This window comes from Scyliorhinus torazame, chromosome 3, assembly GCF_047496885.1.
Source record: "Scyliorhinus torazame isolate Kashiwa2021f chromosome 3, sScyTor2.1, whole genome shotgun sequence".
NCBI lineage: Eukaryota > Metazoa > Chordata > Chondrichthyes > Carcharhiniformes > Scyliorhinidae > Scyliorhinus > Scyliorhinus torazame.
In genome coordinates, this window is record NC_092709.1 from 160,970,377 (window position 1) to 160,995,608 (window position 25,232).

Genomic DNA, 25,232 nt, shown 5'->3' on the forward strand with positions numbered 1-25,232 from the left:
TGTGCTTCAATAGAAACTATGCCGGGGATGTTTGTGAAACAAATATTGAGAGATTTACCATATAGTTTCCTGTAATAGTCAGTAATGCCGTTTTACCTGAAATAGAGACAAAGAGATCGTGATCTCCGAGACTTTTGTTTCGAAGAAATGCCTGCAGTGGAACTGAATACCAAGCATTCCGTATTTGGGGTGGCTGATCCAGTATAGCCCATTTTGTACCACTGCAAGAGATGAATTTCTACTCTAACCTCTCCATGAAGATCTGATTAGCTAACCTTTCCATTTGATATTCCTCAGGTTGCTACAGATGAAGACAATGGGATTTTACTGTACAAAGGGGACAGTGATCACATAGCTGTGGAGCTTTTCCGTGGGCGTGTACGTGTCAGCTATGACACAGGTACCTATCCAGCATCAGCCATTTACAGGTGAGGAAAATGTGGACTCTGTCTCCGTTACAAAAGTGTGTCCCCATGCAAATAATGACTGAAGTGGCTTGGCTAATGAAGACTGAATATGTGATAATTAGAGGAGACATGTTAAAGAAAGTTTATTTTTCTTCAAGTAAGTTTTGACTTTATAACAAAATCAAAATACTCGGGAATTGAGCTCCTGAGCACCACTGGATTTGGCACCACCAGAGGCTCAATGGGCTAAGAATTTTTTAAAATATAAATTTAGAGTACCCAATTAATTTTTTCCAATTAAGGGGCAATTTAGCGTGGCCAATCCACCTAGCCTGCACCTCTTTGGGTTGTGGGGGCGAAACCCACGCAAACACAGGGAGAATGTGCAAACTCCACATGGACAGTGACCCAGAGCGGGATCGAACCTGGGACCTCGGCGCCGTGAGGCAGCAGTGCTAACCACTGCGCCACCGTGCTGCCCTCAATGGGCTAAAATTGCCGATAAGCCACCAGTCACTTTCAAAGCAACCCATGCCATTTGCCATTTTTGGGCAGCACGGTGGCACAGGGGCAACACGGTGGCACAGTTGTTAGCACTGCTGCCTCACAGCTCAAGGGACCCGGGTTCAATTCCGGCCTCGGGTGACTGTGCGGAGTTTGCACTTTCTCCCGTGTCTGTGTGGGTTTCCTCCGGGTGCTCTGGTTTCCTCCCACAGTCCAAAGATGTGCAGGTTAGGTGGATTGGCCATGACAAATTGCCCCTTAGTGACCAAAAGGTTAGGTGGCGTTACGGGGATTAGATGGAGGCATGGGTTTAAGTATGGTGCTCTTTCAAGGGCCGGTGCAGACTCGACGGGCTGAATGGCCTCCTTCTGCACTGTAGGGATTCTATGAAAATGCAATATAGTGCAGGCTTGCTGTGCAGGTGCTGGATGCATGAAGAGTGGCAGATCGGGACATTAGTCAGCGTCTAATTCTAATATATTGCCAGACCTTTCAGGGCCTGTTAGAAACCTCTCTTAAATGTGCTCGGTTGACCGTGTGTTTGGCTACATGAGATCCCCCACTCACGTTATTTGAAGTCTTCAGCATAGGATTTTCAGGCGAGGTGATTTTGATTTTCTAGCACAGTCGTTAGCACTGTTACTTCACAGCGGCAGGGTCCCAGGTTCGATTCCCACTTGGGTCACTGTCTACAGGTTGTTGCAATTAGTGGAAGTCAGTGGAGCAGAAAATCTGCTCTCATTCGTTAACTGTAAAAGAGATTGCCGCTGTGGTCCTGCTGCCCACTTTCTCCGACTCAGGATTCCCATTGGATCTGAACATCTGGGTTATTCTCATGGTAGCAAATTTGCTGCCCACTTCTATCTCCATCTCATCCAGCGGCAGTGTTTGCGCTAACTGCCATGCACCAAGGGACAGTGCAGCTAGCCCCTCACCAAGATTCTCAGTTCACTGCGCATCAGTATATCAGAGAAGTCAGCAACTCACAGGGACTCCACTGGCTTCTCTGTATGTGGAGTGAAGCCGGAGGAGAAAGCAGGTGGCTTTGCCAGCTTAGTTGGGTTCCAAATGATGCAGGGACTACATGCATGTGCCTAACTGGGCATCACATCTCAAAGGGGAGGTGTACTGGAACCACAAAAGTATTCCACTCCCTTTACAGGTAGATTGTGTGTGATTATGCACAGAGCATCACCTTGGTGATTGCCGGTATTCTGACAGCAGCTTTGGTCCTGTGCTGAGAAACAATAGCAAAAGCACCAGCAGAGTGGTCGAGGTGGGAAAATGAAATGTTCTCATCCTGCCAGAGGACAGGATGTCTGTACTCCATGGAACTACTGCCACTCCCCCGGAGCAGTGCCACAACAATCCTAGTAACCTGCTGGGAGGACATATTGCTAGAAAGCTGTGAGAGCCAGCATGCCTCTTTGAGCACCGAGATCTGCAGCCATGGCAACAGCAGGCTGGGTTTGCATGGCAGCATGCATGGATCTCATGAGCTCAGTCTAAGCTTCCAGTGGAGCACTAAGACCTCCTGGGCCTTCTGCCTGTGCTGCAATGGAAGCTGAGATACCAACAACCAGACACTGCATCATGGCTGGGTCCATAAGTGCTATCATGGAGTTGATCCCATTTCCAAGGCGGAAAGGATAGACTCCAAGTTCTATGTGAAGCTCTGTGGCAAGTTGGAGCCGGACTCCTCCCTGCTCCTTGATGACAACAACTGTAATGTAAATGGCCAACAGATGAGATATGCTGATGTATGACATAGATGATGATGTACCACTGACACGAGTCAGCATTATTACACTCTCACAAGAGAGATTGGAATCATGCCTAAGAGCTACATATCTACTCTGTAACCTGTGTAGAAGTGCTATTAATAAACAAGTGGTAAGCAGATACCAGAATATGCCTGAGAATCAAATCTCACGCCTAGAATCCAAGGTAAAAGGATCCTATCTCAGCACATGGTGGCAGTTCAGAACAACTACAGGCTTTTTTTTTGCAGGTCTGCCAGTGTACCAAGAATTTCTGGGTGCACGTCGACCAATTGTTTCCTGTACACCAAAGCCCTCACCTTTCTCTGCAGCAGAGCTCTTCCACAACCTCACTCTTAGGGAAGCTGGCACACTGACAATTCAGAGGCCCGAACAATCCCCATCCACCAACACTCTTCTCCATCTGGCTGAACCTGTCCTCTCACTGAAAAATGTCTTCTTTAACATGTCTCATTTCCTCCAAACCAAATGTGTGGCTATGGGTACTCACATGGGTCCCAGTTTAGCCCATCTCTTTATGGGGTATGTGGGACATTCCTGGTTGCAGTCCTACTCTGGCCCAATCCCACAACTCTTTTATCGGTCCATTGACGACTGTTTCGGAGCCACTTTATATTCCCCTTTCGACCTGGGACCATTTATTCGTTTTGCTTCCAATTTCCATACCTCTTTGTCCTTCACATGGTCCATATCTGACACTTCCCTTCCTTGACCTTTCTATTTCAATTTTTGGGTATAGACTGTCCACTAATATCCATTACAAACCTACTGACTCCCACCTCGAATACAGCTCTTCGCACTCCACATCCTGTGGGGTCTCCATCCCACTCTCTCGGTTCCTTCGCCTCCGCGCATCTTTTCTGAAAACGGTTTTGTTGACATGTCTTCATTCTTCATTAATCGTGGCTTCCCACGAACTGTGGTCGGCAGGGCTCTCAGCCTTATCCGAACCATCTCCCGCACCTCTGTCCTCATCCCCTTTCCTCTCTCCCAGAACCAGGATAGCGTCCCCCTTGTCCTCACTTTTTACCCCACAAGCCTCCACATTTAAAGACCCTCCGCCAGTTCCGACAACTCCAGCAAGATTCCACCACCAAACACTTCTCCCCCTCACTCCCCCTGGCAGCATTTCGCAGGAACCGTTCCCTCCGGGATACCCTGGCCCACTCCTCCATCGTCCCCAACTACTCACCCGCTTCCCACGGCACCTTCTGATGCAATGGATGAAGGAGTAACACCTGCCCCTTTATCTCCGCCCTGTGCACCTTCTCTTGCCCTAAACACTCTATTCAAGTGAGGCATCCAGTCTGTCCATCCAGTCTGTCCATCCCGACATCCCGTCTGTCCATCCCGAAATCCAATCTGTCCATCCCGACATCCAGTCTGTCCATCCCGACATCCCGTCTGTCCATCCCGAAATCCAATCTGTCCATCCCGACATCCAGTCTGTCCATCCCGACATCCCGTCTGTCCATCCCCGACATCCAGTCTGTCCATCCAGTCTGTCCATCCCGAAATCCAATCTGTCCATCCCGACATCCCGTCTGTCCATCCCGACATCCAGTCTGTCCATCCCGACATCCAGTCTGTCCATCCCGACATCCTGTTTGCTAATCCCCGACATCCAGACTGTCCATCCCGACAACCAGTCTGTCCATCCCGACATCCAGTCTGTCCATCCCCGACATCCCGTCTGTCCATCCCGACCTCCAGTCTGCCCATCCCGACATCCAGTCTGTCCATCCCGACCTCCAGTCTGTCCATTCCCGACATCCAGTCTGTCCATCCCGACATCCCGTCTGTCCATCCCGACCTCCAGTCTGTCCATCCCGACCTCCAGTCTGTCCATTCCCGACATCCAGTCTGTCCATCCCGACCTCCAGTCTGTCCATCCCGACCTCCAGTCTGTCCATTCCCGACATCCAGTCTGTCCATCCCGACATCCAGTCCTTCCATCCCGACATCCAGTCTGTCCATCCCGACATCCAGTCCTTCCATCCCGACAACCAGTCTGTCCATCCCGACATCCAGTCCTTCCATCCCGACATCCAGTCTGTCCATTCCCGACATCCAGTCTGTCCATCCCGACATCCCGTCTGTCCACCCGACATCCAGTCTGTCCATCCCGACATCCAGTCTGTCCATCCCGACATCCAGTCTGTCCATCCTGACATCCAGTCTGTCCATCCCCAACATCCAGTCTGTCCATCCCGACATCCAGTCTGTCCATCCCGACATCCAGTCCTTCCATCCCGACATCCAGTCTGTCCATTCCCGACATCCAGTACTTCCATCCCAACATCCAGTCTGTCCATCCCGACATCCCGTCTGTCCACCCGACATCCAGTCTGTCCATCCCGACATCCAGTCTGTCCATCCCGACATCCAGTCTGTCCATCCCCAACATCCAGTCTGTCCATCCTGACATCCAGTCTGTCCATCCCCGACATCCAGTCTGTCCATCCCGACATCCAGTCTGTCCATCCCGACATCCAGTCTGTCCATCCCCGACATCCAGTCTGTCCATCCCGACATCCAGTCTGTCCATCCCGACATCCAGTCTGTCCATCCCGACATCCAGTCTGTCCATTCCCGACATCCAGTCCTTCCATCCCGACATCCAGTCTGTCCATCCCGACATCCCGTCTGTCCATCCCCAACATCCAGTCTGTCCATCCCGACATCCAGTCTGTCCATCCCGACATCCAGTCTGTCCATCCTCAACATCCAGTCTGTCCATCCCCGACATCCAGTCTGTCCATCCAGTCTGTCCATCCCGACATCCAGTCTGTCCATCCCCAACATCCCGTCTGTCCATCCCGACATCCAGTCTGTCCATCCCGACATCCAGTCTGTCCATCCCCAACATCCAGTCCTTCCATCCCGACATCCCGTCTGTCCATCCCCAACATCCAGTCTGTCCATCCCGACATCCAGTCTGTCCATCCCGACATCCAGTCTGTCCATCCCCGACATCCAGTCTGTCCATCCCGACATCCAGTCTGTCCATTCCCGACATCCAGTCTGTCCATCCCCGACATCCAGTCTGTCCATCCCGACATCCAGTCTGTCCATCCCGACATCCAGTCTGTCCATCCCCAACATACAGTCCTTCCATCCCGACATCCAGTCTGTCCATCCCGACATCCAGTCTGTCCATCCCGACATCCAGTCTGTCCATTCCGACATCCAGTCTGTCCATCCCGACATCCAGTCTGTCCATCCCGACATCCAGTCTGTCCATCCAGTCTGTCCATCCCGACATCCAGTCTGTCCATCCCGACATCCAGTCTGTCCATCCCGACATCCAGTCTGTCCATCCCGACATCCAGTCTGTCCATCCCCGACATCCAGTCTGTCCATCCCCGACATCCAGTCTGTCCATCCCGACATCCAGTCTGTCCATCCCGACACCCAGTCTGTCCATCCTCAACATCCAGTCTGTCCATCCCCGACATCCAGTCTGTCCATCCCCAACATCCAGTCCTTCCATCCCGACATCCCGTCTGTCCATCCCCAACATCCAGTCTGTCCATCCCGACATCCAGTCTGTCCATCCAGTCTGTCCATCCCGACATCCAGTCTGTCCATCCCGACATCCCGTCTGTCCATCCCCAACATCCAGTCCTTCCATCCCGACATCCAGTCTGTCTATTCCCGACATCCAGTCCTTCCATCCCGACATCCAGTCTGTCCATCCCCAACATCCAGTCTGTCCATCCCTGACATCCAGCCTGTCCATCCCCACATCCAGTCTGTCCATCCCCAACATCCAGTCTGTCCATCCCGATATCCAGTCTGTCCATCCCGACCTCCAGTCTGTCCATCCAGTCTGTCCATCCCGACATCCCGTCTGTCCATTCAGTCTGCTAATCCCCGACATCCAGTCTGACCATCCAGTCTGACCATCCAGTCTGACCATCCCGACATCCAGTCTGTCCATCCCCGACATCCAGTCCTTCCATCCCGACATCCAGTCTGTCCATTCCCGACATCCAGTCTGTCCATCCTCAACATCCCGTCTGTCCACCCGACATCCAGTCTGACCATCCCCGAAATCCAGTCTGTCCATCCCCAACATCCAGTCTGTCCATCCCGACATCCAGTCTGCCCATCCCCGACATCCAGTCTGTCCATCCCCAACATCCAGTCTGTCCATCCCCAACATCCCGTCTGTCCATCCCCGACATCCAGTCTGTCCATCCCCAACATCCAGTCTGTCCAGCCCGACATCCAATCTGTCCATTCCCAACATCCCGTCTGTCCATCCCCGACATCCTGTCTGTCCATCCCCAACATCCAGTCTGTCCATTCCCAACATCCCGTCTGTCCATCCCCGACATCCAGTCTGTCCATCCCCAACATCCAGTCTGTCCATCCCCGACATCCAGTCTGTCCATCCCGACATCCAGTCTGTCCATCCCGACATCCAGTCTGTCCATCCTCAACATCCACTCTGTCCAGCCCGACATCCAGTCCTTCCATTCCCGAAATCCAGTCAGTCCATCCTCAACATCCAGTCAGTCCATCCTCAACATCCAGTCTGACCATCCCGACATCCAGTCTGACCATCCCCGACATCCAGTCTGTCCATCCCCGACATCCAGTCTGTCCTTCCCCGACATCCAGTCTGTCCATCCCTGACTCCATTCTGTCCATCCTCAACATCCAGTCTGACCATCCCGACATCCAGTCTGACCATCCTCAACATCCAGTCTGTCCATCCCGACATCCAGTCTGTCCATCCCGACATCCAGTCTGTCCATCCTCAACATCCACTCTGTCCAGCCCGACATCCAGTCCTTCCATTCCCGAAATCCAGTCAGTCCATCCTCAACATCCAGTCTGTCCATCCCCACATCCAGTCTGTCCATCCCGACATCCAGTCTGTCCATCCTCAACATCCACTCTGTCCAGCCCGACATCCAGTCCTTCCATTCCCGAAATCCAGTCAGTCCATCCTCAACATCCAGTCTGTCCATCCCAACATCCAGTCTGACCATCCCCAACATCCAGTCTGTCCATCCCCAACATCCAGTCTGTCCATCCCGACATCCAGTCTGTCCATCCCCGACATCCAGTCTGTCCATCCCCGACATCCAGTCCTTCCATTCCCGAAATCCAGTCTGTCCATCCTCAACATCCAGTCTGTCCATCCCCAACATCCAGTCTGTCCATCCCGACATCCAGTCTGTCCATCCCGACATCCAGTCTGTCCATCCCGAAATCCAGTCAGTCCATCCTCAACATCCAGTCTGTCCATCCCAACATCCAGTCTGACCATCCCCAACATCCAGTCTGTCCATCCCCAACATCCAGTCTGTCCATCCCGACATCCAGTCTGTCCATCCCCGACATCCATTCTGTCCATCCCCGACATCCAGTCCTTCCATTCCCGAAATCCAGTCTGTCCATCCTCAACATCCAGTATGTCCATCCCGACATCCAGTCTGTCCATCCCGACATCCAGTCTGTCCATCCCGACATCCAGTCTGTCCATCCCCAACATCCAGTCCTTCCATCCCGACATCCCGTCTGTCCATCCCCAACATCCAGTCTGTCCATCCCCAACATCCAGTCTGTCCATCCCGACATCCAGTCTGTCCATCCCCGACATCCAGTCTGACCATCCCCAACATCCAGTCTGTCCATCCCCAACATCCAGTCTGTCCATCCCGACATCCAGTCTGGCCATCCCCAACATCCAGTCTGTCCATCCCCAACATCCAGTCTGTCCATCCCGACATCCAGTCTGTCGATCCCGACATCCAGACTGTCCATCCCGACATCCAGTCTGTCCATCCAGTCTGTCCATCCCGACATCCGGACTGTCCATCCCGACATCCAGTCTGTCCATCCTGACATCCAGTCTGTCCATCCCGACATCCAGTCTGTCCATCCAGTCTGTCCATCCCGACATCCAGTCTGTCCATCCCGACATCCAGTCTGCCCATCCCGACATCCAGTCTGCTAATCCCCGACATCCAGTCTGTCCATCCCGACATCCAGTCTGTCCATCCCGACATCCAGTCTGTCCATCCTGACATCCAGTCTGTCCATCCCCGACATCCAGTCTGTCCATCCCGACATCCAGTCTGACCATCCCCGACATCCAGTCTGTCTATCCCCAACATCCAGTCTGTCCATCCCGACATCCAGTCTGTCCATCCCGACATCCAGTCTGTCCATCCCGACATCCCGTCTGTCCATCCCCGACATCCAGTCTGTCCATCCCCGACATCCAGTCTGTCCATTCCCGACATCCAGTCTGTCCATCCCGACATCCCGTCTGTCCATCCCGACATCCAGTCTGTCCATCCCGATATCCAGTCTGTCCATCCCGACATCCAGTCTGTCCATTCCCGACATCCAGTCTGCCCATCCCGACATCCAGTCTGTCCATCCCGACATCCAGTCTGTCCATCCCCGACATCCAGTCTGTCCATCCCGACATCCAGTCTGTCCATCCCGACATCCAGTCTCTCCATCCAGTCTGCTAATCCCCGACATCCAGTCTGTCCATCCAGTCTGTGCATCCCGACATCCCGTCTGTCCATCCCCGACATCCAGTCTGTCGATCCCGACATCCAGTCTGTCCATCCCGACATCCCGTCTGTCCATCCAGTCTGTCCATCCCCGACATCCAGTCTGCCCATCCCTGACTCCATTCTGTCCATCCCGACATCCCGTCTGTCCATCCCGACATCCAGTCTGTTAATCCAGACATCCAGTCTGCTAATCCCTGACATCCAGTCTGTCAATCCCGACATCCAGTCTGTCCATCCCGACATCCTGTCTGTCCATCCAGTCTGTTCATCCCGACATCCCGTCTGTCCATCCAGTCTGTCCATCCCGACATCCCGTCTGTCCATTCAGTCTGCTAATCCCCGACATCCAGTCTGCTAATCCCCGACATCCAGTCTGTCCATCCCGACATCCAGTCCGTCCATCCCGACATCCAGTCTGTCCATCTCTGACATCCAGTCTGTCCATCCCGACATCTAGTCTGTCCATCCCGACATCCCGTCTGACCATCCCGACATCCAGTCTGTCCATCCCGACATCCAGTCTGTCCATCCCGACATCCAGTCTGTCCATCTCTGACATCCAGTCTGTCCATCCCGACATCTAGTCTGTCCATCCCGACATCCCGTCTGACCATCCCGACATCCAGTCTGTCCATCCCGACATCCAGTCTGTCCATCCCGACATCCAGTCTGTCCATCTCTGACATCCAGTCTGTCCATCCCGACATCCAGTCCGTCCATCCCGACATCCAGTCCGTCCATCCCGACATCCAGTCCGTCCATCCCGACATCCAGTCCGTCCATCGCCACATCCAGTCTGTCCATCCAGTCTGTCCATCCCCGACATCCAGTCTGTCCATCCCGACATCCAGTCTGTCCATCCAGTCTGTTCAGCCCGACATCCAGTCTGTCCATCCAGTCTGCTAATCCCCAACATCCAGTCTGTCCATCCCGACATCCAGTCTGTCCATCCCGACATCCAGTCTGTCCATCCCGACATCCAGTCTGTCCATCCCCGACATCTAGTCTGTCCATCCACGACATCCAGTCTGTCCATCCCGACATCCAGTCTATCCATCCCCGACATCCAGTCTGTCCATCCCGACATCCAGTCTACTAATCCCCGACATCCGGTCTGTCCATCCCGACATCCAGTTTATCCATCCCGACATCCAGTCTGTCCATCCAGTCTGTCCATCCCGACAGCCAGTCTGCTAATCCCCGACATCTAATCTGTCCATCTCTGACATCCAGTCTGCCTGCCCTGTGTGTGGATGCCTATCCCATCGGTGTGGTTTGAGATGTGGTTCACCCCACTTGTGGCTTTGGAAAGCACAGCACTCAGTTGACAGTTTTACATGTCCTGCAACTCTTTCTTGGTACGCATGCACCAATGGCTCCAAAGTCCCTGAAATGACTCCTGTGATGCTTGATGAGAGGAAGTCATTTCAGGTTGTTTATTTTCCCCTTGTTTTCTACTCTCTTTTCCTCTCCTGAAAGATGATTTACTATAGGATTTGTGTTCATGATTAGCAGCAACACTCCACTCTCCTGCCCAAGTAGTTAGTCGTCTCCATCCATATGCTTGGCAATTTATCAATATCAGAGTGCACGGGTGGGGCATGCATGAATCTGACACCATATCCACATGATGTTCAGCCAAAAATACTTCTCCAGCAAAAGAATCAATTCAATGTTTTTTTAAAAATAATTTACAGGATGTGGGCTTCGCATTTTGGCCAGCATTTATTGCTCATCCCTAGTTAAGCTTCAGAAGGTGGTGGTGAATTGCCTTCTTGAACCGCAGCAGTCCTTGAGGCACACCCGCTGTGCTTTAGAGAGGGAGCTAAACATAGAAACATAAAAAATAGATGCAGGAGTAGGCCATTCAGCCCTTCGAGCCTGCACCACTATTCAATATGATCATGGCTGATCATGCAAATTCAGTATCCCACTCCCGCTTTCTCTCCATGCCCCTTGATCACTTAAGCCACAAGGGCACATTCACCTCCCTCTTGAATCTATCCAACAAACTGGTCCGAGCAACTTTCTGTGGTCGAGAATTCCACAAGTTCACAACTCTCTGAGAGAAGAAGTTCTTCCTCATCTCCGTCCTGAATGATTTACCCCTTATTCTTAGGCTGTGACCCCTAGTTCTGGATGTCCCCAACATCGGGGCATTCTTGCCGCATCAAGCCTGTCCTGTGCCATCAGAATTTTATACATTTCTATGAGATCCCCTCTCATTCTTCTAAACCGCAGTGAGTACAAGCCCAGTCGATCCAGTCTTTCTTCATATGTCAGTCCTGTCATCCCGGGAATTAGTCTGTTGAACCTTCGCTGGACACCCTCAATAGCAAGAATGTCCTTCCTCAAGCTAAGAGACCAAAACTGCACACAATACTCAAGGTATGGTCTCACCAAGGCCCTGTATAACTGCAGCAAGGCATCCCTACTCCTGTACTCAAATCCTCTCGCTATGAAGACCAGCATGCCATTAGCTTTCCTCACTTCCTGCTGTACCTGCATGCCAACCTTCAGTGACTGTTCCACTGTGACACCCAGGTCTCATTGCACTTCCTCTTTTCCTAAACTGTCACCATTCAGATAATAATCTGCCTTCCTATTTTGACACCAGTGGACAACCTCAGATTTACCCACATAATATTGCATTTGCCAAATATTTGCCTACTCAGCCAGCTTGTCTGTCACCCTGTAGAATCTTTGCATCCTCCTCACAGCACACACTGCCACCCAGCTTCGTGTCATTTGCAAATTTGAAGATGTTGCATGCAATTCCTTCTTCCAAATCATTAATGTATATTGTGAACAGCATGGGTCCACTCGTCACTGCCTGCCACTCTGAAAAGTACCCGTTCATTCCCACTCTCTCCTTCCTGTCTGTCAACCTGTTCTCTATCCACATTAATACATTACCCCCAATACCATGGGCTTTAATTTTGCTCACTAATCTCATGTGTGGGACCTTGTCAAAAGCCCTTTAAAAGTCCAGGTGCACAAAATCCACTGGTTCACTCTTGTCCACTCTACTGGTCATATCCTCAAAATTTTCGTGAAGATTTGTCAAGCATGATTTCCCATTAGTGAATCCATGCTGACTTGGACTGATCCTGTCCCTGCTTTCCAAATGCTCAGTTATTTCATCCTTAATAATTGACTCCAGCATTTTCCCCACCACCAATGTCAGGTTAACTGGTCTATAATTCTCCGTTTTCTCTCCCTCCTTTTTTAAAAAGTGCGGTTACATTAGCTACCCTCCAATCCATTGGAACTCTCCCCTGGTCTATAGAATGCTGGAAAACGATCACCAATGCGTCCACTAAATCTAGGGCCACTTCCTTAAGTACTTTGGGATGCAGAGCATCAAGCCCTGGGGACTTATCCGGTTTTAATCCCATCCATTTCCCCAATACAATTTCCTGACTAATAACAATTTACTTTAGTTCCTCCTTCATGCTAGACCCTCTGTTCTCTAGTATTTCCGGAAGGTTATTTGTGCCCTCCTTAGTCAAGACAGAGCCAAAGTATTTGTTTAACTGGCCTGCCATCTCTTTGTTGCCTATTATGAATTCTTCTGTTTCGAACTGTAAGGGACCTACATTTGTCTTCACCAGTCTTTTTCTCTTCACATATCGATAGAAGTGTTTGAAGTCAGTTTTTATGTTTTCTGCAAGCTTCCTCCCATATTCTATTTCCCCCTTCCAAATTAAACTCTTTGTCCTCCTCTGCTGAAATTTACATTTCTCCCGGTCCTCAGGCTTGCTGCTTCTTTTCCTGGCCAATTTATATGCTGCCTCTTTGGCTTCAACACTATCCCTGATTTCCCTTGTTAGCCATGGTTGAACCACCTTCCCCGTCTTATTCTTGTGCCAGACAGGGATGTTCAATTGTTGAAATTCATCCATGTATTCTTTAAATGTCTACCATTGCCTATCCACTGTCAACCCCTTAAGTATCCTTTGTCAGCATATCTTAGCTAATGCATGTCTCATACCATCAAAATTAGCTTTCTTTAAGTTTAGAACCGTAGTCTCAGACTTAACTGTGTAACTCTTCATCTTAATGAAAAATCCTGCCGTATTATGGTCACTCACCCCAAAAGGATCTCACACCACAACATTGCTGATTAATCCTCTCTCATTGCACAATACCCAGTCAAGGATGGCCTGCTGTCTAGTTGGTTCCTCAACCTATTGGTTGAGATAACCATCCCTTATACATTCCAGGAAATCCTGCTCCATCGTATTGCTACTAGTTTGATCAGCTCAATTAATATGCAGACTGAAGTCCCCTCTAATAACTGCTGTACCCTTACTGCACGGATCTCTAATTTCCTGTATGATGCCATCCCCAACCTCACAACTACTTTCTGGCGGTCTGTACACAACTCCCACTAACGTTTTTTGCCCCTTGGTGTTCCACAGCTCCACCCATACAGTCTCCACATTGTCCAGGCTAATGCCCTTCCTTACTAATGCGCTAATCCCCTCTTTAAACAGCTACGCTTCCCACCTCCCTTCCCTTTCCTTTTATCTTTCCTGAATATTAAATACCCCTGGATGTCCTTGGTCAACCTGGAGCCAGGTCTCCGTGATCCCAATTACATCATATTTATTAATGATTGTCAGCGCAATTAATTCATCAACCTTATTAAAAATGTTCCTTGCATTGAGATGCAGAACCTTCAGGCTTGTTTTTTGGCATTTACCGCCCTTTTAGAATTATGATGTAATGTAGCCCTTTTTGATTTTTGTCTGTGGTTTCGCTGACTTCCACTTTTCCTTTTACTGCCGTTTGTTTATGTCCCTACCTTACTTCCTTCTGACTTCCTCTATCAGTTCCCACCCCACTTCCAAATTAGTTTAAACCCTCCTCAACAGCATGAGAAAACACTCCCCCTAGGATATTGGATCTGGTCCTGCCCAGGTGCAGACCATCCAATTTGTACTGGTCCCACCTCCCCCAGAACTGGTTCCAATGTCCCAGGAATTTGAATCCCTCCCTCTTGCACCATCCCTCAAGCCATGTATTCATCTTAGCTATCCTGCCATTCCTAATCTGTCTAGCATGTGGCAGTGGTAGCAATCCTGAGATTACTACCTTTGAGGTCCTGCTTTTTAATTTAACTCATAACTCCCTAAATTCAGCTTGTAGGACCTCATCCCATATTCACCTATATCATTGGTGCCTATATGCACCACGACAGCTGGCTGTTCACCCTCCTCCTCCAGAATGCCCTGCAGCCGCTCCGAGACATCCTTGGCCCTTGCACCAAGGAGGCAACACACCATCCTGGAGTTTTGTTTGCGGCCGCAGAAATGCCTATCTATTCCCCTTACAGTTGAATCCCCTATCCCTGCCCTACTGTGCAGCAGAGCCAGCCACGCTGCCATGAACCTGGCTGCTGCCACCTTCCCCTGGTGAGCCATCTCCCCCAACAGTATCCAAATGGTATATCGGTCTTGGAGGGAGATGACCCCAGTGGACACCTGCACTGCCTTCCTACCCTTCCTCTGTCTGGTGGTCACCCATTCTCTATTTTCCTCAGTAATTTTTATCTGCGGTGTGACCAATTTACTGAACATGCTATCCACAATTTCCTCAATACCGCGGATGCTCCGAAGTAAATACACCTGCAGCTCCAGAGCTATCAAGCAGTCTAACAGCAGCTGCAGTTGGACACACTTCTTGCACATGAAGGAGTCAGGGACACCAAAGGGTCCCGAAGTGTTCCTGAACTTCCAAATCGTACAGGAGGAACATGACACGGGTCTGGGATCTCCTGCCATGACTCAACCTTTAAGTTAACTTTACAACAATGCCAAGAGAGAATAAGAGAAAAGAAAAGTTCCAGAATGTTGCCCCAGCGACAGTGAAGAAATGGCGACATATTTCCAAGTCACGTTGGTGGGGAACTTCCAGGTGGTGGGGTTCCCAGGCAACTGCTGCTTTTGTCCTTCTAGATGGCAGTGGTCGTGGGTTTGGAAGGTGCTACCTTCAGAACCATGATGAGTTACTGCACTGCATCTTGGACATGCTCACACCAGCTCCAAGTAGTATTGCTCATCTCAGATTCGCCTGAAACCTTTATAAAACCAGGGAAATGGGAAGAAATTAGAGGATCACTCCCCAATTACAAAAGTAAAAATGTTTAAAGATTTTAACATTGTTTTAAGGAAAAAAATGTATTTTGACAATTCATTGTGAAATGAATCTGCAGCAAAGTTCTTTCTAAAGGATCAGGCTGCAAGCAACATGCTTGAAACTAGCTGATTCCCAGTGATTCATCCAAACTCATCCAACCAAACAAGACTGGTAATGTCAGAATTAATTGCGGAGTCACAAAAGAGGGGAAAAGAGAAATGTTGTGCTATAAGGCATTAATTAGCCAATTTTTCACTCATACACGGAATAGTGACAGACCCTTCTGGCAATATGTGGGCTTGCAAAACACACAGATCCTGCTAATAATTAACTCAACTCAATTAGAATGCCTTGACAAGCCTGCGATTCTTTACATTTAGCATTTATTACGACAACTTCAGTCAATGGGGACATTATGGTGGGTTTTCAATACAGCTGTCACACAGCAGTAGTATGGTATAACACTCATATGGGTAATTATGGATAAGTACTTACACATGCATGATGGATCTATTTGATTAAAATAAATAGCATGATACTGCACATGCTGGACATTTGAAAGAAAAAACAAATGCTAGAAACAGTCAGTGGATCAGGTAGCTTTTGTGGACAGAATAGACACATTATACTAAAGGTCTATTTCTGACGAATGGCCAAGACCAAATGTTAATGTTTGTCTGTACCTACCACAACTGCTGCTTGATGTAATGATCATTTCCAACATTTTCTGATTTGTTTTACCATTATTCAAGCTTGAATATTCTTCCAAAAGCTGCAAATCAGTCCTTTTGTCATCAGCCCTGGATCATTCTGCCGTAAAAATGATGACATGTTTAAACGATATGCTAAGACTTTAATCTCACAAATGAAGCTGTCGTCCTGCTAATAGAAATGGCACATCACCAAGCTGCGCCACTGATCAGTAAAGTCAGAATAAGGTTGACAGTGAGGTACTGGGTTAGCACTTTGCAGAGTGCTTGTCAGTCATATGTGAATTGTTGCTGTGACAATGGTCTTCCATTAAGTCTGAGTGAGATAGAAAACATCCATCTCCCTGAGGCACTGCCACATAATTAAGCACACCATTCTAATGCTTTTCACACGTCCACTGATCAGCAGCTAGCAAAGGCAATACAGATATGTTTGCATGTCATCTCTAAAAGAGGCTAATATTCTTCCACATACATCAGATAAGTGGTCATTTGTACACTCAACAGCTTATTTTCCACAGAAGAATAGACGTGAAAGCCAATCGTTGCTATATATGCACATCTTTAATAAATGAGCATTCTCACAAACATTTAGTTCCTCTTTGTCCACATTTACAATGTGGCATTAGTTATTGTCACCTGAACGCTACACAGAAATCCTGGAAACCATTTATGGAAATATCACAGGAACGGGAGTCTCGCTGAGCTGTTGCTTGATTCTATTATATGTTGGCTAATCTGTGCCTCAGCTCCATTTACTCATATTCCTCAACACGTTTATTAAACAAAAATCTCTTCATCTCTGTCTGGACATTTCAGCTGTTCCAGTGTCCATAGCTGTTTAGAGTTCCAGGTTTCAACTGTCCTATGTGAATTCACCCCGAAAGGCCCCAACTCTGATTTCATAGTTTCATAGAATTTACAGTGCAGAAGGAGGCCATTCGGCCCATCGAGTCTGCACCGGCTCTTGGAAAGAGCACCCTACCCAAGACTACACCTCCACTCTATCCCCATAACCCAGTAACCCCACGCAACACAAAGGGCAATTTTGGACATGCAGGGCAATTTAGCATGGCCAATCCACCTGCACATCTTTGGACTGTGGGAGGAAACCGGAGCACCCGGAGGAAACCCATGCACACATGGGGAGAACGTGCAGACTCCGCACAGACAGTGACCCAAGCCGGGAATCGAACCTAGGACCCTGGAGCTGTGAAGTAATTGTGCTAACCACTATGCTGCCGTGCTGCCCCTTTATTTCAAACTACCCTAAGCCCATTTGCCAGAGGAAATAGTTCTTTGCATCTGCACTCTATCACATTTTAAACTTATATACACCTTAATTAAAATACCTCTAAACCTAACCTCAAGTGAGTGGAAGCCACATTTATGCAACTAATTCTCACAATCTAACTCTAAGTGTCATTCTGTGAGTCTGCATTCGTAATCCTCATTTTGCGTTCTCTGGTCAAAGGCATGCCTGACTCACAGCGCCATGGCCTTCACCACAGGTAGGGGCAAGGAAGCAGTTCTCAGATCCACCTCAGCTGGAATAGGGATCAAACCCCATCTATCTGATCCACTCCAATCATTCAGCCAGCTGAGTCAACTGCTCCAACCCCTCCCACCCCCCTCCCCCCCCCCCCCCGCCTCCGCCACCATGAGTCTGAGATGCTGTGGAAACATACCACCTTTACATATATGTTATAACCTCAAACTATTACGATGAATGTAAGAAATTTGTATATATATTGCATTTGATATCTGTTGCAGTAATGTTTTTAAAAGCCTGCGGTCAGATATAGATATCTATTGCAGTAATATTAGTAAAGAGTCTAAGTTAAGGTTTCCAGGCACTGTGGCTGCAGAAGTTGCAATTAAGATGTTGTAAAAGTAAGATCATCATTCATTCCACCCTTGTATATTGTTTACCTATCCAAGGCCCATGGAATTGTGTTTATAAAAAGGTTTCCTTGGGTTTAGATACTTGAGGGGTTGTGGTTAGCCTTAGTGAGATGGTCATAACCCAGTTAATGTGCTAAGATGATGTAATTATTGGGAGGAGCCAGGTCTGCATCAGGCAGTTTAACTATTAGTTTTTGATAGGCTGCCAGGTTAAGCAGTAGTCGCCAAATGACAGCAGGACCTGCAGCTGGTGCCTGAAAGATTATCTCTCTCTCTCTTCAAGCAGTCTTTTCCAAGAAATCTTCACCAAGAGGACTGCAAGCATCCCTGTGTTTGTTAACTTTATTTGTAAGAGGAGTGGCACGGTGGTTAGCACTGCTACCTCACGCTGCCGAGGACCCAGGTTCGATCCCGGACCTGGTTCACTGTCAATGTGGAGTTTGCACACTCTCCCCATGTTTGCATGGGTCTCACCCCCACAATACAAAAATGTGCAGGGTAGGTGGATTGGCCATGCTAAATTGCTGCTTAATTGGGGGGGGGGGGGAAGTAATTGCATACTCTAAATTTATTTGAAAAAGAAAGTATTTATAAGTGGCTTTTGACCTGTGATGGGCTTTGCTGAAATGAAGATAGAGAAAGTATCAGTTAGAAGTTAAAGTGTGTCCTTTAATTGTTAAGAATTGTTTAACTGTTAATTGTAAGCTATTTTTTGTGATGTTAATGTGTTTAATCCTGTGTTAAGAATAACGTTTGTTTTAATATAAACAATACCCATAGGTCAGTGGAATCGCTCCTGGTGCGAAGTATCCTTTCCTCACAGTTTTGAAAATGTTAATAAATGTTTGGAGTTCTTGTCAGGTATCCTAACAAATATCCGAATCTGTTCTGGGATCTTAACCCTATGGGCAGTAATGGAAGAGCCTCAAGTTATTTTCCATCACATCCCTACCTGAAAATGTTGACATTTTTGCATTCGGTGCACTCAGAAACGACCAGCAATCACTTGACATCGGGGGCGTCATTCTCCGCCGGCGGGAGTCTCCGTTCTGCAGGCGCCCGGGGGTTTCCCGACGGCGTGGGGCTGCCCCACAATGGGAAACCCCATTGACCGGCCGGTGTTACGGAGACTCCCGCCGGCCGGTCGGCGCAGAAATGTGGCGGGGCGGGTAGGAGAATTTTGCCTCAGTGTTCTAATTTGGAATGAGTTTGATCACAATCAGTAGAGTTTTGCCATCTTTGACATCAAATTGCAAAAGACACTCAAATCTGTCCAGTGGGCTTTATGCTGTCCAGTGGGCTCAATGCTGTCCACTGGGTTCAATGCTGCCCAGTGAGCTCAATGCTGTCCAGTGGGCTCAATGCTGTCCAGTGAGCGCAATGCTGTCCAGTGAGCTCAATGCTGTCCAGTGAGCTCAATGCTGTCCAGTGAGCTCAATGCTGTCCAGTGGGCTCAATGCTGTCCTGTGAGCTCAATGCTATCCAGTGAGCTCAATGCTGTCCAGTGGGTTCAATGCTGCCCAGTGAGCTCAATGCTGCCCAGTGAGCTCAATGCTCTCCAATGGGCTCAATGCTGTCCAGTGAGCTCAATGCTGTCCAGTGAGCTCAATGCTGTCCAGTGGGCTCAATGCTGTCCAGTGGGCTCAATGCTGTCCAGTGGGCTCAATGCTGTCAGTGGACTTAATGCTGTCCAGTGAGCTCAATGCTGTCCAGTGGGCTCAATGCTGTCCAGTGAGCTCAATGCTGTCCAGTGGGCTCAATGCTGTCCACTGGGCTGAATGCTGCCCAGTGGGCTCAATGCTGTCCAATAGGATCAATGCTGTCCAGTGAGCTCAATGCTGTTCAGTGGGCTCAATGCTGTCCAGTGGGCTCAATGCTGTCCAGTGAGCTCAATGCTGTCCAGTGGGCTCAATGCTGTCCAGTGGGCTCAATGCTGTCCACTGGGCTCAATGCTGTCCAGTAGGCTCAATGCTGTCCACTAGGTTCAATGCTGCCCAGTGAGCTCAATGCTGTCCAGTAGGCTCAATGCTGTCCACTAGGTTCAATGCTGCCCAGTGAGCTCAATGCTGTCCACTGGGCTCAATGCTGTCCAGTAGGCTCAATGCTGTCCACTAGGTTCAATGCTGCCCAGTGAGCTCAATGCTGTCCACTGGGCTGAATGCTCCCCAGTGGGCTCAATGCTGTCCATTAGGCTCAATGCTGTCCAGTGAGCTCAATGCTGTTCAGTGGGCTCAATGCTGTCCAGTGGGCTCAATGCTGTCCAGTGAGCTCAATGCTGTCCAGTGGGCTCAATGCTGTCCAGTGGGCTCAATGCTGTCCACTGGGCTCAATGCTGTCCAGTAGGCTCAGTGCTGTCCACTAGGTTCAATGCTGCCCAGTGAGCTCAATGCTGTCCAGTAGGCTCAATGCTGTCCAGTGGGCTCAATGCTGTCCAGTGGGCTCAATGCTGTCCATTGGGCTCAATGCTGTCCACTGGGCTCAATGCTGTTCAGTGGGCTCAATGCTGTCCAGTGGGCTCAATGCTGTCCAGTGGGCTCAATGCTGTCCACTGGGCTCAATGCTGTTCAGTGGGCTCAATGCTGTCCAGTGGGCTCAATGCTGTCCAGTGAGCTCAATGCTGTCCAGTGGGCTCAATGCTGTCCAGTGGGCTCAATGCTGTCCACTGGGCTCAATGCTGTCCAGTAGGCTCAGTGCTGTCCACTAGGTTCAATGCTGCCCAGTGAGCTCAATGCTGTCCAGTAGGCTCAATGCTGTCCAGTGGGCTCAATGCTGTCCAGTGGGCTCAATGCTGTCCACTGGGCTCAATGCTGTCCACTGGGCTCAATGCTGTCCAGTGGGCTCAATGCTGTCCACTGGGCTCAATGCTGTTCAGTGGGCTCAATGCTGTCCACTGGGTTCAATGCTGCCCAGTGGGCTCAATGCTGTCCAGTGGGCTTAATGCTGTCCACTGGGCTCAATGCTGCCCAGTGGGCTCAATGCTGCCCACTGGGCTCAATGCTGCCCAGAGGGCTCAATGCTGCCCAGTGGGCTCAATGCTGTCCAGTGGGCTCAATGCTGCCCAGTGGGCTCAATGCTGTCCAGTGGGCTCAATGCTGTCCACTGGGCTCAGTGCTGTCCAGTGGGCTCAATGCTGTCCAGTGGGCTCAATGCTGTCCACTGGGCTCAGTGCTGTCCAGTGGACTCAACAACCTGCATTGACGAATACAACAACATTAGCTATTAAAATAATATCTGAATTTATTCAGTGTTTTATTTAGTCAAAAAAATTGTTCCATTATACAGAGCATGTTATGGAGCACCCACTAGATCCCTGTCAGCTCTTAATTTATTTTAGCCTCAGGGTCCTCAGTTTCCACCATGCCCACCCACCCTGGTCTTGGACTCTAAAGTTTCTGCAAACCCTGGACCTCCGCCCCGGTTCAAGTGCCAAAACTTAAATTCTTCACCCATCCCAGACCCAGGGTCTAAACATTCTCCCTCTGACCCGCCCCTCCTCCCCACCTCCACAGCTCTCAGGGTCTAAACACTCTAACCCCTCACCTCTAACTCTAATCTGAAGGTCTAACTAAACTCTCCACTCCCAATCTCAACTCCCTCTTACTCCAGTCTCCAGGCTTTGGGCCTGACTAATACATCAGGGCCCACCAATGCCACCCAACTACAGATCCTACTAACCTCCCTCGGCCCCATTCCAACATTTCTCGGCTCAATTCAAGGGCAGCACGGTAGCATAGTGGTTAGCACAATTGCTTCACAGCTCCAGGGTCCCAGGTTCGATTCCCGGCTGGGTCACTGTCTGTGGTGAGTCTGCATGTTCTCCCCATGTCTGCGTGGGTTTCCTCCGGTTGCTCCAGTTTCCTCCCACAGTCCAAAGATGTGCGGGTTAGGTGGATTGGCCATGCTAAATTTCCCTTAGTGTCCACAAAAATGTTAAGTGGGGGTTACTGGTCTACGGGGTAGTGTAGATACGTGGGCTTCAGTAGGGTGCTCTTTGTAAGGGCCGGTGCAGACTCGATGGGCCGAATGGGCTCCTTCTGCACTGTAAATTCCATGATTCTATGAATTCTAACTTCGTCCAACTCCTGACCACTCTTGACGACCCTGCTTTCTATTGACACAAAGAACAACAAAGAACAAAGAACAAAGAAATGTACAGCACAGGAACAGGCCCTTCGGCCCTCCAAGCCCGTGCCGACCATACTGCCCGACTAAACTACAATCTTCTACACTTCCTGGGTCCGTATCCTTCTATTCCCATCCTATTCATATATTTGTCAAGATGCCCCTTAAATGTCCCTATCGTCCCTGCCTCCACTACCTCCTCCGGTAGTGAGTTCCAGGCACCCACTACCCTCTGCGTAAAAAACTTGCCTCGTACATCTACTCTAAACTTTGCCCCTCTCACCTTAAACCTATGCCCCCTAGTAATTGACCCCTCTACCCTGGGGAAAAGCCTCTGACTATCCACTCTGTCTATGCCCCTCATAATTTTGTATACCTCTATCAGGTCGCCCCTCAACCTCCTTCGTTCCAGTGAGAACAAACCGAGTTTATTCAATCGCTCCTCATAGCTTATGCCCTCCATACCAGGCAACATTCTGGTAAATCTCTTCTGCACCCTCTCTAAAGCCTCCACATCCTTCTGGTAGTGTGGCGACCAGAATTGAACACTATACTCCAAGTGTGGCCTAACTAAGGTTCTAACACATCCATCTCTCTCAACAACCCCCCTTCTCTTGACCCCGCCAACCTCTCTTGACCCTCTTTAGACCTCTCATCCTCTTGACCTCTCTGAATCCCCTGGCATCTCTTGGCCCACTCACCTCCTGACTCCCTAAAGGCTGTCTTCCATCTACAAGGCACAGATCAGGAGTGTGATGGAATACTCTCGACTTACCTGGATGAGTGACGCTCCAACAACACTCAAGAAGCTCGACGTCATCCAGGAAAAAGCAGCCCATTTGATCAGCAGCCATCCACAGACATTCACTCCCTCCAACAACGGCACACAATAGCAGCAGTGTGTACCACTAACAAGACGCACTGCAGGAACTCACCAGGGCTCCTTAAACAGCATCTTTCAAACCCATGACTACTACTATCTAGAAGGACAGGGCAGCAGACACATGTGAACACCACAGCGTGGAAGTTGCCCTCCAAGTCACTCACCATCCTGACTTGGAAATATAGCACCATTCATCCACTGTGACTGGGTCAAAATCCTGGATCCCACTCCCTAACAGCACTACCCCACATGGACTGCAGCGGTTCAAGAAGGCAGCTCACTCCCACTTTCTTGAGGACAATTAGGGATGGGCAATTAAGCCCCTAGCCAGTGATGTCCACTTCCCATGAATAAAGAAAACAAACTGCTGTAATCCTGTGCAGGGGGTGGGTGGGCACAGTGGGGGTTGGGAGGGGGTTGTGCAGCACAAGTTATGAAGAAAAACATTTTAAAAACTCAGCAAAATAGAGCCTGATTTTTTGAAAGTTTGATTAGCTTCATAATATGTGAAGCAATCAAAATTGAGAAATATGGAAAATAAACTGCATGATAGTTTTTGGTGTTTGAATGCTTAAGTGATGTTGCTAATCATAAATGTTTGAGCACTATGGTTTAGGGCAATTGATGACATTGATATCCTTATGTTACTTGTCATGTTAAATGAAAGCTAAATGATTGGTTTTGAGTGCAACTGATATTAAGTGATAGCTTTTGAGTGCGAATGATATCAAATGAGTGCGAATTATATCAATCTTTTCAGGTAAGGATGGCTGACAAGGATCTCTCCGACTCTTACCGCCTGATATTGTATGTTGGAAGAATTTATAAGTTGACACCTGTTCCGTTACATTATAAGTGTCCGTTCCTTGCCTATCAAGTCTTGAAGTGGGCCTTCAACCTGGAGCTTCTGGTTCAGAGGCAGGGACATAACCCGCTGTACCACAAGACCCATTATCTCAAAGGGAAAAAATACCTTTCAAAATTTAAATTCAAAGTTGAGTTGGTCACTAAAATGATTTTTTCTGGCACTTAATTTGTTTCTTACTTTGTGTTTTACCATTTTCTTTTGCAATTCCAATCTGTCCAGCATTCTCCGTTGGCTGCTTCTGTTTCTCAAGTCTTTTTGCTACTTCAGTTTACTTTGTTCTGCTTTTGTTCCCTGCCGACTTCTTCAGAATGATTTACTTTTAAATAAATAGTCTTTGGTTTGTGCAAACACAAAGGCCAAACAAATTGCAACGTAACTCCTTCCCTTTCATGCCACAAGGCATTCTGGCGTAATGAGAATTGGGCCTTCATCCTAGGCTGTCCATGGAGGTGGAGTTCATGGACAGCATCGGCGGTGACAAGGATTAATACTAATGGCAATTTTTGCCAATGGATCAAGGGAATAATTCCTCTGAAGTGATCACATATTTTATGTTAGGCAATAGTAGATATCTCGGCCTGAATTCTCTGGCCGTTGTGATTCTCTTTTCCTGCTGGCAGCGCACCCCCGCCCATGGGTGTCCTGGCAACATGGGGTGGCTTCAATGGGACATCCCATTGACAAGAGGCGGGAAGAGAGAATTCCGCTGCCAGCGAACGGCCGGTGCCGAGAAACACGTAGCTGGGGGATCGAAGGATCCCTCCCTCATCTTTAGGAAAATATACATTCAATATGTGATTGAGTGCAAATATTTATTATGTTCTAGATAGCCATTTACATAAATATCTCTGATTTTAATACAATGTAAAATATCCATTAGCCAGGTAACTTACTGTTCTTGTTCTTTCTGCAGTGTGGAAACAATCAATGATGGTAACTTTCACAGTCTGGAGCTGGTAGCAGCTGATCAGATGTTAAGCTTGGTGATAGATGGAGGAAATCCAAAGGTCATCAACAACTTAGCCAGACAATCCACACTCAACATTGACTCCCCTCTCTATGTTGGAGGTATTGTGAATTTTCAGTAAATTACTCATATTTACACAGATGAGAGAATTCCTTCCAGTGACCGTTTTGTGTAATCCTTCACTGTTCTGGCCAAAGAGCAAACTGGCAAGATGCACAATAAGCAACATCCTGTTAGATATCAGGGTATTTCAGCCCATTTTGTTAAACTGAAAAATATGTTTATAATGAAATATCAATTAAAATGTTGTAAATTGGCGATTGGAGAGATGTGTTTAATCAATAAAGCAGAACCTTTTGCATGATAATTTTCTTGCTAAAGGCAACTACTGCT

General features: G+C 48.8%; 1 protein-coding gene across 7 annotated transcripts in view; it reads left to right on the forward strand.

The window, feature by feature from the left end:
- Positions 1-25,232, forward strand: part of slit2 (slit homolog 2 (Drosophila)) — a 671,546-nt gene that overhangs the window by 631,025 nt on the left and 15,289 nt on the right. For all 7 annotated transcript variants that reach the window (XM_072496476.1, XM_072496471.1, XM_072496473.1 and 4 more), the window contains 2 exons: positions 298-428; positions 24,786-24,940. In XM_072496476.1, coding sequence (XP_072352577.1) covers positions 298-428; positions 24,786-24,940 — 286 coding nt within the window. The remainder of the gene's footprint in view (positions 1-297; positions 429-24,785; positions 24,941-25,232) is intronic.